Here is a 14,326-nt window from a genome sequence, read left to right on the forward strand (position 1 = left end):
ACATCCATGCCATGCTATGCTATGCAATCTTTGTCATGCTGGTCTATGCACATTCAAAACTAGCCAACATATTCAGACGCAAACATTCAGGGCTTCACTCTGGTCAAAGAATCAAATAACAGTAATAGAAGGAAATAGGAGCTTCATAACAATTTATGAAAACCAATAAGTACATATATTCAGGTCTGACAACCGGATGCAATATGGGCCTAGTTTATCATTGTTGTAATGGACACAATTTTTTGTTTTTTTGTTGTTGTGATTTTCATTGACAACAATGAGCCCATAATGAATTGGGTTATCACTCCTCCAAATATGAGTCAATGAAAAACAGATTATGTGGACATTTCAGGTGTCCCTTTTGTCAAAAAACAGGGGTGAGAATGACTGGTCACAAAAAAGGAGGAAATTTTTCATCGTGAAGATCATGACCCATCCATGCGACCATAACCTATAAATTTGAATTTCACTAAAATTTACTGAGATGCGATCCAAAATTTGTCTCGCAGCAATTTCTAACACGACTCGGTGGAATTTCAAAAGTTGAAAGTGTAATTACAACATCTGGTGGTTGTAGTAGGGATGATGATGTGATGGTGGTTGTAGTAGTAGAGGTGGTAGGGATGATGGTGTGGTGGTGGTTGTAGTAGTGGTGGTGGTAGGGATGATGGTGTGATGGTGGTGGTAATAGTAGTGGTGGTAGGGATGATGATGTAGTGGTGGTGGGGATGATGATATGATGGTGGTTGTAGTAGTGGTAGTTGGGTTGATGATGTGGTGGTAGTTGTAGTAGTAGTGGTGGTAGGGATGATGTGGTGCTATTTGTAGTAGTAGTGGTGGTAGGGATGATGATGTGGTGGTAATTGTAATAGTAGTGGTGGTAGAGATGTTGATGTAGTGGTTTTGGTGAGTGTTTTTTTATTCAGTGATGATAATAGCAATTGTCAAAAAGGAGGAACATTTCTCGGTCTATCGATCAAACACAAGCAAAGAAACCTAGTAGTTAGTCAGCATATAAATACAACCCAAGAATCTCTTAAATTTAAAGCCATAGTCAAAAGGTAAAAAGAAAAAAGATTAAACTAAGCCAACCACCATTGCTTTGTTCTAATATATCATCTCTATATACCAGATGATTTAATGTGGTTGCTAAAGGAAGAGAGAGAGAGAGAGAGAGAGAGAGAGAGAGAGAGAGAGAGAGGAGAGAGAGAGATAGATAGAGAGAGAGAGTGAGAGAGAGAGAGAGAGAGAGGAGAGAGAGAGAGAGAGAAAGAGATAGATAGAGAGAGAGAGTGAGAGAGAGAGAGAGAGAGAGAGAGAGAGAGAGAGAGAGAGAGAGAGAGAGAGAGAGAGAGAGAGAGAGGATTTAAAAGGCAATAGGTACCTACAACAGGGGAAAAAAATCCAGACCCATTTGTCCCTCCCCTTCCCCTTCAACCATTAACTAACTAATCAAAGAAAACTACTACTACTGGTCTTCTGTGTATATTGTGACATCTGAATCTGGTGCCATACTGTCTGGCCCAACGTCATAAAAACGGGACCGTCACTAAATTTCACGAGACTGAGCACAGGTGTCAAAATATGACATATGACATAATGGTGATTTTGTGGTTTTGAGGAAAATGTTTGACACGGCAAATTTGAAAAAGGAGGAAATGTGATGGGATGGGCGGAGATAAACTACCATTTAGGCGGAAATCCGCCTTTAGGCGGAAGATTCTCAGCCCTGAAAAAAATACGATGAATAAGACCCTAAATAAAGACTAATGAGAATGAGAGACCAGAGGGTGGCAGTGTTACGTGTTAACAAACCTCTCATCTCTCATTATTTAGTTCTCATTTATGTTTTGTTGACAAAGGGGAAACCCGAAACATCCAACAAATGTCTTTGTAAATTAAACTGAAGTTTCTATTTTCTATTAATATTGTTATTTATTATTTTGAGCTTCAAGCAGCAGCATCTGCAATATATCCAGTGGTCAAAGTGTTGTACTAAAACTGCCAGAAGCGTTGGTCTGGAAAGACGGGCATTGGAATCACAATGAATATAATGGGTTGAAAAACAAAACAAAACTTGTTTTTAATAAGAAAATGTTACGGGATGTTAGTTTTTAGAGGTCCATGACCCTTGCATCACACATGGGTCATTTCATGGCCACGTTCAAGGATCAAAAACCTTTCTTATGTTGTTGGCTGTAGAGGAGCTTTCAGCCCGAAACGTTTCTTGTTATTATGCTATGTATTTTGTTGAGTTTTTTATGAACGTTATATTCATTGTGTTGTGGACATAAAATTAAAGACAAACTAGAAACAAGAAGAAAAGAAAGAAAAAAAAAGAGAAAATAATGCTCTATCAATACAATTTAAAAAAAAAAAATTACTTTTTATTTTCTTTTTAATCCAGCTTATTACAGACTTAAAAGCTGTTTCTCATGTATCATTTTTAATTTTTGTTGTTGTTGTTGTTCTTATGAACTTTCCAAAATAGAAAAATAAAATCATTAAGAAAATGAAGGGGCGGGGTGGATGTGTAGGGGTAACATCATAATAGGATTGCATATTCAACATAGTGGTAAGAAAACGATATACACACAAATAATGATAGATTATCAGAAAGAATGACTTCAAATTTTGAAAAGTCAAAGCATTATATCAACAACAAAAATGAGAAGGTTTCATTTGACATTGAACATGTTTTAAAACAGCGACCCTCGACCTATTTTGCTTGGCCAGATGGTCATATAAGAAGGGAAGGGAGATGGGGTAACTGCGCGGTCAGGTAATGTGTGGATATTGCCCTACGACTTGTTTTTTATATGACTGGAAGGCCAGTTCTTTGATTTACTCTGAAATGGTAGGGATAAAGTTTCAAGGAGAAAAAAAACGTCTCCAGACAGCAGTTGTTTACCTAGCATTATATAATTTCTTCTAATAGAAAATATAAACTGTGATAATCAAATACAGTTTTTACTATTATAAGTAATTAAGAATTGATATCAATGTTTGAACTGGGAATTGAGAATAGAATACATAAAAGTTGACGTTATTCAGTTATTTGCTATTGTGTTCACATTTCCAAAAGAGGGTGATTATTCTCACTAAAATTCTCTCAATCAGACAATACACTTGATGAGTTGTGAGAGTTGGAACGATTCACCTAGTGGACGGGGCTGGTGAGTATTTTAATTCAAAACCTTGTATTACTCTGCATCTGATGAGCACTAAATATTGGAGAAAAAAAGTTGTACTGAAAAAGAGGGCAAGTGGAGGAGGGGAATAGGCATAAATAACAACTTTATTTCGTCTTCTTTCTTTTTTCTTGATCTATACAGAAGGCAAGGGTGGGGGGAAACCTGGATAAAGTCTTTTTAAAAACTGGATAAGTAAACGAACATGCCATTTAAAAGAATATTAGTAAACATTTTTGCCATAAGTTTTTAAAGAGGGAAATAAAAGAAGAGGGTGGGGGTTAAGATTTCAAAATATATAATCTCGAAAATGGAAACAACAAGGGTGGGAGGATAGATGAAAAAATAAAAAGGACAAAAAAAATTATCTAAGAAAGTCAAGTGAAGCTTTTAAAAAGTGGATATTTTTAACTTTAACAAACGTTGGTCCTTACACTGACAGATAGTCCATATGAAATTGTCAAGAGTTAAAATAAATAAATAAATAAATAAATAAATAAATAAATAAATAAAGGCTGTTTTAGCAGGAGACGTCATGCTATAATATGAGGACTTTTCTTATTTAAAAAAAAAATTTGGAAAGGGCGGGAGGGAATGGGTTTGGGTTTCAGATAGTCAGACAATAATTATAATACAGGTTGAGAGATGACATCATCTGCCATTTTATTCATAATTTTAATTCTAACCTAGACAGAATCCAAATGTTTTTAATTCATTCGTTTTACTTACAGATCAACTCATTTATAAAGAAAACAAAAACAAAAACAAAAAAAAAAGACAACCCAAAAAGCTTTCAATTTTCGTTTCATTCACTCGATCATTTCGTCGATATTGAACAACGACAATGGATAAGAGAAGAGAATTGAATTATTCTGCCTTACTCTAAAAAACATGTACCTATTTGAAATTTTGGCCAGAAAACTCGTCCCTTAAATATCAAATTAAAATCACCCTCCTCATCTTGCCAAAAACTTTCAAACCTGCCATTTCACAAAGTCTTCCGACGTTTGAGAGTTTTTGCAAAGCTGAGGGTCATTTTATTCAATGAATGTTTGAAGGACGAGTTTTCCAGCCAAACTTTTAATTATGTGTTTGTTTTTCACAGTTTTACAGTATTGTGATGGTAACAGCAATTTCCCAAAAGGTAGGAATAGAGTTTATATTTTATTTTTAAATCCACTGATTTATTGGATCTGACACCAGACCTGTCTAGTACCACGAAAAATTCGTAGAAATATGAATTTTTGGTTCGCGCTACAGAGCTGCATAGGTCTCTTTTGACTCAATAACTCATATTGAAAAGGTGAAAAAATATATATTCAGGATATTCAGCTGAGGGAAAATTCATTATTTCTAAAGCTATCTAAAGTGAATTTTTCTTCTTTTTTTTTTTTTTTTGTCCCTAGCCCTTGGAAGCTACGAATTTTTGAAATTTCGAGTAGGCAGCTCTGTGATACTACAACAAACAGAAATACTGACAAAACAGCTAGCTTTGTATGTAGGGTGTCCAATATTCAAGTGATACTACAATAAACATTAAATACGAAAAAAAAAAAGTGGCTAGCTTTGCCTGTAGGGTATCCAATTTCTCAGGTCGAGACCATTCATTTAAGTTTCAAAACAAAAAAAATATTACAGCTGATATGATAGGTAGCCAGTACAAAGCAATACAAAAGGATATAAATAACATGATAATATATGGGAAAGGAGAAACAGTGCTAGTTAATATCAAACAAACAAAAAAAATATGAGCACATTGGTGAAAATGCTCTATAGAAATGCTTGACATTGTTTCTTATAATGACTGGCAAAATAGAATTTTCTTATGACAAAATCAAACAGATGTTGTGAGGATTTGTTATTGTGTGGCTATGTGGTCTAGTGGTATGACACTCGCTTTCGGATCGGAAGGTCCTGGGTTCGAGCCGCGCTTGGCGCATAGTTGAGTCCTTGGAAAAGGGTCTTTACTCACATTCTCACCGTAAGCAGGTGTAAAATGAGTAACTGACCGTTAACCGTAAAAATTGTAATATCGCCTAACAGGCATCATGTCTCGTCCTACATGTTAAGTTGCTGTTGGCCAGAGACACTTTTAGCATGTTTGGTGGATATTGCGCTATATAAAAGCTCAATTTAAAAAAAAAAAAATTCCCTCCTTAAACTATTTTAACTCTCTCAAGTTCATATGAATAAAAAAATCTAAACAAATTTGTTTGATTTTCAATCAAGGTGAATGAACGACTTATCAATGTCCCCATATGTAAGTCAGGGCCCCAAAGTATTTAACAAATTGGACAAAAAATAATCACAGATACCCCCAAGCTTAATATTTTTTTTAAAGTAGAAATGTTTGAAAACATTCCCATTCAGACAGGCTTTTGATGAGTAATAGTACATGCGTATTGTAATACCTATGCTCTTTGCTTGTGAAGCACCTTAGACAGTTATTCAATAATTAACATTTTTTATCACAGTAAGTCTGTTTTTGTCTCAATTTATAAATTTTGTTGTGTTTTTTTTTTTTTTAAATTTAAACGAAGGAACATTTCACCAGTCATTAATAGAAAAGGGGAAAAAAATGTGACACTCAATTTTTAAAATAAAAAAAATACTGTAAATCTGCTCATTTTCATTTGCTTCCTCTTGTTTCCTATTTTTGTTAATTCAACATTTATATTTTTAGAGACGAGTGAAAATTTAATGAAAACAAATATAAACAAGAACATCATCATATTTTAAAATTGCAAAAATCCAATCCATGACAAACAAAACAGATGTTAATCTCGAAATTATTTTCAAATTGTTACACCAACTTCCATAATTTAAAAAAAACAAACCCAAATAATAATAATAATAATATAATAATAATAATAATAATAATAATAATAATAATAAATAATAATAATAATAATAATAATAATAATAATATAATAATAATAATAATAATAATAATAAATAAGTAACAAACATTTGAATAATCTGGAAACAAAAAATAAAAAAATTCAAGAGCGTCTGCCCAGCAGAAATGAACCAAATTTACAGTATGGTATTACCATAGTATTGTAGCAAACACAGATGGGGAAAAGAAGCCGGCAAGGGTCAAAGAATTGGGTGGAGGTTTTTGGTAAGATTGGGTGGGTTGGTGGTCGGGTGGATAGGGTGCAATGGAGGTGTGGGGAGGTGAGAGGGGGGTTATAACTTACCGGAAAAGCAGGCATAAAAGGAAAGGTGGCCCAGGGAGAACGTGGCAAAAGTTTGTTTCGCCGAAGGCCTAAGGGTATGGCTGCCCCCTAGAGGGACAGAGATGGAAGGAAGGACGTAGATTGAATCATAGAAAAGTGGATCGATGGATGGATGGATGGATGGATGGACGAAAGGAAAGAAATGTTAACTTTAAAAAAAAAAGAAGATATTGCCACTTTCTGACACTAATGGTGGAAACGAAAGATACAATGTTACATTTAGTTTTAGCTCCAACTCCACACACGACACCAATACGAATCACCTTCATCTTTGGAATTCTGATACTGACAATATCATTCGTCCACTGTTCAAAGCTTACAGCCAAATCAACAAGTTAAATAAACACTTACAGCCAAATCCACAAGTAAATACACATGGTTTTTTTTAATGAAAAAAAAGTTTTTTTCTTGTTCTTAAACCAGACCTGAAAATCTGGAAATTGGTAAAAAGCCAGAAAAAAAATTAAAATTCATTTCAAAAAGCCCGAAATCTGGGTTAAGCCGGAGATCTTGAACCCATGTGGATTTTATATGAAGCGTTTTATCATCTGAACTGGTTTTGTTGTTGGCATTTTTGGCAGGTTAGTATTTGATTTGTCTTTCAGATTACTTGTTACCAAGAGTCTGATTTTGCTTGCTAATGTCATCCAACCAACCTCATCAAACCTGTAAATCAGCTTACTATTCCCTCCAGCTAATTGGACCAACGTAGATTTAATTTGTCAGTTTATTCCTGGGAATTTTTTTTTTTTTTTTTGAGGGCAGGGGAGGGAGTGGGCAGGGTTTTTAAATGTATTTAATATGCCATTCAGTCCTTCCCATTGGCTGAGACAGTGTGAATGTTTTAGCGGCTCTACTAAAATCCTAACACTTAAAATAAATGCCAAAGTCGTCGTGCCAGAAAATTGAGTTAATGCTAAAACCAAGTGTAAAACTGCATCAGGTGTATGAATTGACTAGAGTCAGACAGGGACAATATGATGATGGGTGATGGATTGGTATTTTTAAAAAATGGAAATCCAACACACACGCATCACCATCAACTAAAGACTGGTGGATAAAATAAAGAATAATGTTAAACAGATGAACAAATTTTTTGAAACACAAATATTTTGAAACATGTAAATAAGAATTGTTAGAGAAAACAGGTTATTTACTAAGCAGTCGAAGCAAGGGTTGAGATGACACTGGAATGTTCAAATTTCACATATCAGATCAAAAACAAATTTTGAATTTTACAGAACATTTATCATGAATTGAAATCAATTATCCATTTTACTGAAGAAAGTGGTGAAAATCTATAAACGGAGCTATTTTCACAACAATTCCAATAGTTGATATCACTTTGCTCAATTTCTTGTCAGTCTTCTGATTTCGGTCAAAACTTCTTAACTGGCTGGAATTTGAATTTTACGTTTTTACGTTTTCTGAATTTTTCTCTATGATCAGTTATCTCAAATCATTTGATCCTCATGTCGAAATCAACAAAGAAAGAGAAAAAGAATTCTGTCTGAACTTCTTTTAAATTGATGACATTCCTATTTAGAGAGATTCCAACTGTAACACTCTGCTAAAAAGTGACATCTTATCCCTTGTTCAATTCGAAAAAAAAAACAAAAAAAAACAACAAAAGAACCAAAAAAAAAAAAATTTTTTTTTTTAAAAATAGCACAAGCATCACACACAAACACAAAAAAAAACACAAAAAAACAGGAAATCGTAAATATGAATAGAAATAAATAGCTAAATGAATGGAGAGGAGAAGATGATAAAATGGTGTGAGTGAGTGGAGTGAGATTAAACCAGCAAGTTAATTTGTTAACTGTCATACTCTGGATAAACTTGTATATAAAACGTTGGCCAGAAAACTCGTCCTCCAAATATCAATCGATTTATATAACAACTCATCTTGGCAAAAACGATTAAACCTGGGACTTTGCAGGGTCATTTAACTCAATTGATATTTGAAGGACGAGTTTTTCTGGTCAATGTTTTACATACCAGTTTTCCTAGAGTACAACGGTTAACTGGTAAAAGGAAGGAAGAATGGAGGCGGTGAAGGATGACGCCGACGCCCATCCTCTTGTAAGCAGCCAGTTGTAATATAATGACAATTAAGTAAATGATTTGGAAAAAAACAAACAAACAAAAACAAAAACATCCAAGCAGTGATTTGAGATTTTGATCAAATTGTAGAGGTGAAAGGTGATGACTGAATGAAATAGGTTAGGGTGACACTGTATTACTGTTTTTTATTATCATCGTTATGGTAGATAATCTACAGAAGTAATAGACAAGATTAGAAGCAGACGTCTGGAAAGTAAATAGGGTGTGGCATGAGATTATTTCTATGAGTTATCGCTTAAAAATTCTTTGAAATTTATTGACGGCATGTGATGTGTACGTGTATTTCAGCTTAGTCAAGATGTGAAAAAGTTTGTATAAATACTGTGCCAAACAAATTAAAAAAAGACAACACTTTTTTCACATCTTTATCTTCCACCAGTGCCTGCTCCCTAATTTGTGACTTCCATCTTGGTCATACATTCATTGTTCATTTCTTAACAATTTCGTCAATTTTTCTCAATACATTTGTAAGGTTGAAAATTGGGAGAGTAAAATCCGACCTTGGCCTACATTGGTCTTTGGCCTTGTATAATATAACGGATAACAATTTGATCAGTATCACTAGCAGGCCTGAATTTGATCCACAAGCTGAGTGGAATTTCTTTCCATATACTTCTTGATTTGAAGAAATCAGAATCCTATTATAAGAAGGACAATGTGTCAGAAATGTTGAAACCAACAATCATCACAATTTTTTTCTGTGCTTTCTTTTGACGGATGTTTGCCACACCCATTGTAGTGTGTGTGTGTGTGTGTGTGTGTGTGTGTGTGTGTGTGTGTGTGTAGAGAAGAAGAAGAAGATGAAAAAAAAGGAAGAAAAAGAAGAAGAAGAAGAAGAAGAAGAAGGAGAAGAAGAAGAAGAAGAAGAAGAAGAAGAAGAAGAAGAAGAAGAAGAAGAAGAAGAAGAAGAAGAAGAAGAAGAAGAAGAAGAAGAAGAAGAAGAAGAAGAAGAAGGAAAGAAAGAAAGAAAGAAGGAAAAAATTGTTATGAAAAACATCTCATCATTCAACAGCAACAAATTGGACACATTCAACAAACACACAGACAGACCCACAAAGACAACCAGTCAAAAAGGCCATCATCATCATCAGCGCATACAACATGGAACCACAGAGTCAAGATGCACACACCAAACACATCAGCAACCAAACACAACAAATTGTTATCCATGAAAAGAAAAGAAAAAAAATGACGAGATAAACATTCATCCAAAACAAATCTCTTCCTAATTGTCCACGGAACTCGCACAATCAACTGAAAGCTAAAGGCTAAGAATTCTAACTCATTTTCTACTGTCAAATTCTCCTTAAAAAGAATGTTATGTTTAAAAAAAACAAAACAAAAAAACAAGAAAAAGAAATTGGAAAGGTTGCATAATAATAATAATAATAATAATAATAATAATAATAATAATAATAATAATAATAATAATAATAATAATAATAATAATAATAATAATAATAATATTGATCACTGCGAAGATGATTATGATGATGATGATGATGAGATGATGATGATGATGATGATGATGATGATATATATGATATATATAATATATAATAATAATATAATAATAATAATAATAATAATAATAATAATAAAATAAATCAATCAATCAATAACAATACACCTCGCAACTCCAGAAGTCTTTTGAATTCCGACAACCAAGCTACAGCTACAAAATAAATTTAAAAATTTTTAAAAATAAATAAAAAACTATAATAAAAGTCTCTACCTTCCACCAAGTGAAAACAAGGCTGATATAACAGTATCGTTGGATTGATTATGTAGTGGTGAATAGCAAGAAAAAGCATTAAATGTTTTGTTTCGTTTCATTGGTTGAACTTTTTGAGTTAAAAGCAGTAAGAGGAGATGAAATGGGATAGAGAATGAAAGCATCACATCGACACAAAAACACACACATGACAAACCACACACGGCACAAGATTAAGACTGGAAAGTTATTGTAAACAACACAGAAGTCTCTGCCAATGAGTCGATTGAAATTAAATGAAGAAAAAAAATTTTGTGACTGTTTTTTTTTCTTGATGGCCTCCCCAAGTTTTTATGGTTTTGTGTTATAATATACCAGAAAGAATTTAAAATTAAAGCAAACACTGATGTCATGTCATTCAATCTGGTAACCCAACCGTTACTTGCAATAAAATAACGACATTTACAACCAATTTTCTTTAAAATTTGAAAGGGGAAAAAAAATCTGAATCAGGGGTGGGGAAAAAAATTCGGACTTTTAAAATAAAATGAGGGATTTTTACAAAACATTTTGCCTAAAGAAGTTAAAATGGTGGAGAGACATATTGGCAGAAACTACTGAAGGAAGAACACTCAGAAATATTAATAGAATTGTTCAATGAAAGACAATATTGTGTGTTATGACATTTGATTATCATTATTATCATGATTAATATCAACATGGTCATACCTCGCCCCCGATTACATGCTGCATGGGCATTCGATTACGATACATATGCATGCTCTCTGGGCTGACCTCAGGCGGCATAGCCGTTGGTGAACGGCCTGTCGGATCCATTGGAGGCCGCATGCCATTGTAGGGGTCGGGGAGACTAGTGGATCGAGCCAATGGGTGTCTGAAAATAGAAGAAATGGGCAACTTTTAACAAAGAGGAGATGAAAAAATTAGTTGTGCACGAAAAGGAAGTTAACAGAGCAATATGAGCATGCTCAATCCTCAGAAATTTTGACTTGAGGTTTTGTTGGAGAAAAAAAATCTTACGAATGGAATACTCATTTTCAATGTAAAACTGTTCATCATAATAACCTCTTGGCACTTTCTGACAAACTTAAAACTCTTTTGTCATTTTGGTCAAAAAAATGTTTTACCTCATATGTGTGGCTTGCTGAGAGAAAACCCGAGAAGATGCGGTAAACTTCGATTTGAGATAGCAACAAATTTTATTCAGAAAAAAAATTGTAACTTAAAAGCCAGGTACTCATTTTACACCTGATTACGGTGAGAGAATTTGAGTATAGAGCCTTTTCCAAGGACTCATCAATGCTCACTCAGGGTGGGTCTCGAATGCTTGACCTTCTAATCCAAAAGTGAGAGTCATACCACTTGATCACATAACCGCACACTAGACCACAGCATTGGGAATAGACCCCTAAGTATCATCTCAATCTATCAACCATTATCTATGAAGACAACAGATTTAGACACCTTCAAGCGAAGATTATCAAAATTCTTCAGCCTAAATAAACACCAACAATGCCTGTCACACTCAACAACTCTCTCCGCCCTCGAATACAAATACTCAGAATTGACTCGACTTTGAGTAGCATTCTGATTCAGAAGGCTTTGGCACAAAATCAAAAACAAATAAAGGTGTTTGTATGAGTATGACAGATAGGTGGCGTTACTGTATAATAATAATAATAATAATAATAATAATATAATAATAATATAATAATAATAATAATAATAATAATATATAATAATAATAATAATAATAATAATAAAATATAATAATAATATAATAATAATAATAATATAATAATAAATAAATAATAATAATAATAATAATAATAATATAATAATAATAATAATAATAATAATAATATTAAAAATAGACTCTTATAGAGCGTACAGTATCCTCAACAATGAGGCTCTTGGCGCTTAATAATAATACTAGATAATAATTAAATTTGATGATTCTTCAACTCAAAATTGGAAATCTCAAAAATGTTTCCAAGTCACATTTAAAAAAATAATCTTTTAAATAAAATTTAAAATAGTCCTTCAGAGCCATTAGGCCCACGAAGCCAGAGTTTATTCCAGTTTCTATAGCATGAAACGGATAATAGCATTTGCTTGCTACCCTTTGGATAGGATGCTAGTCTATCACAAAGTACTTTCCACCAGATCTAACAGACTCAGCTACCCAATCACTGCTGGGTAACATGCACAATTCGGTATCGTAAGATCCTTTAAGAATGAATAAAATTGATTAAGGGAACTATAATCCAGAAATAGAAATAAATATCAATTAAATCACAGACTTCCAAACAATGAACTGATCACTTGAAAGATGCACGTTAAAAGTGATCATGTGAGCGCATCGCGTCCTCCAAATATAACTATTATTATTATTATTATTATTATATTATATTATTATTATATTATTATTATTATTATTATTATTATTATTATATAAGCTTGAAAAAAAAAAGTTTTTTAAATGAGTGCCTACCTAAACCCTGGATCAGGAGGTCGCACAGGGGAACCTGGATATGATCCACCAGGGGGTCTGATCGGAGAGGGCCCTGCTGGTGAACCCTGAAACATGTCTGGTGGTCCACGGGGTCCCCTTCCAACCATGAATGGGTCTGATGGTGGAGGGAAGGGTCCAGTGGGGTCATCCCCTCCTGGTGGTTGGGTCTGTGGGGTGCCTGGAAATAAAAAAGTATTGGTGTAATGTAATATAATATTATAATAGTTAATTCACGCAGTGTGCAGAATCCTCAAAGTGCTCTCAGGTGCTTTAAAAAACAAAACTGGAGCTTTTATATAGCACAATATCCACTCAACATGCTCAAAGTGCTTTAAAAAGGGTCCCTGACCAACAGCAACACGTAACATGTAGAACCAGACATGACACCTGTTATGTAATATTCCAATTTTTTTCCGACGTAGTACTCATTTTACACCTGGGTGAAGAGCCTTTTCCAAGGACTCAACTATACACCGAGCAGAATCGTCTGATCCGAAAGCGAGTATCATACCAGAAGGCCACATAACCGCTACACATACTAAGATCAATTGGCAACAGAAAACACATGTTTACTATTGTTACTACTCAAAAGCCTGTCTGAAAAAGAATGTTTTCAAAGCAGTGTTGGGCATATCGTAACGCAATATCGATATAAATGGCAATATCAAATCATATTGATTTCAAAACACCATATCGATATTGACATGTGCGTAGCCAAACTGGCCAGACAGAGAATCGCATTTCTTTTAATTAAAGAAAAAAATCTCTTTGTTGAGTGGATTTCTTATTTATCAAAACTGATGAGTGTTTCAAAGGGGTCAGAGTGATAGTAGTTTTAGGCAATGTGGGACAAAAACAACAAAAATCAGTATACAATGAAAAACAATGGAGAAACAAGCATGTTTATCGAAATTCTTATCGATTTTAGATATATCGATGTATAAATCCTTTGCATCGATAAATACCGATATATCGATTTTTTATGCAACGAAATATCGTATCGTATCGATATCAACATTTTGTGATCTTGCCCGGCATTATTTCAAAGGTTTCCTCTAGTTACTGAACTCCGAGGCATCTTTGATTTCGTTTGTCTTTTGGGGTCTGACAGAGAAAACAGTCAACAAGACGCGTCTTCTACTGGTTTCTTTTTACTGTTTATAATATAAATGTTACTGCTTGAAGCTTGAAGAAATAAACAACAATAGTCAGAGCGGGACTCGAACCCAGGACCATCCGATCCAAAGGTGAGTGTCATATCACTAGACCAATAACCGCAGTTCAAGAATTTTTATTCTCCTTTTAAAAAAGAAAGGGGGTCCCAATAGCTCAGTTGGTAGAGCACTCGCTTTACACGCAAAGTTGATCAAGATCGATCCTGGATACAGTCGAGACTTTTTCCGACCCCCCTGTCCAAGCAAGTAGTGATTGGGTAGGTGGGTTTGGTAGATCTGGTGGAAAGTACTTGCAATAGACTAGCATCCTATCGAAAGGGTAGCTAGCAATTTCTTTTGTT

The 14,326-nt window shown here is 34.0% G+C and overlaps 1 protein-coding gene across 15 annotated transcripts in view; it reads right to left on the reverse strand.

The window, feature by feature from the left end:
* The window catches only part of LOC144957857 (uncharacterized), a 159,495-nt gene that overhangs the window by 81,967 nt on the left and 63,202 nt on the right, over positions 1-14,326 (reverse strand). For 8 of the 15 annotated variants that reach the window (XM_078889334.1, XM_078889333.1, XM_078889332.1 and 5 more), the window contains 3 exons: positions 12,790-12,988; positions 11,004-11,169; positions 6,395-6,481 (listed from right to left, as the gene is read on the reverse strand). In XM_078889334.1, coding sequence (XP_078745460.1) covers positions 6,395-6,481; positions 11,004-11,169; positions 12,790-12,988 — 452 coding nt within the window. The remainder of the gene's footprint in view (positions 1-6,394; positions 6,482-11,003; positions 11,170-12,789; positions 12,989-14,326) is intronic. The other 7 variants (XM_078889341.1, XM_078889340.1, XM_078889339.1 and 4 more) reach the window with 1 other exon arrangement.

This window comes from Berghia stephanieae, chromosome 12 (genome assembly GCF_034508935.2).
Source record: "Berghia stephanieae isolate SIO BIC M18660-M18661 chromosome 12, UCSD_Bste_1.3, whole genome shotgun sequence".
Taxonomy (NCBI): Eukaryota; Metazoa; Mollusca; class Gastropoda; order Nudibranchia; family Aeolidiidae; genus Berghia; species Berghia stephanieae.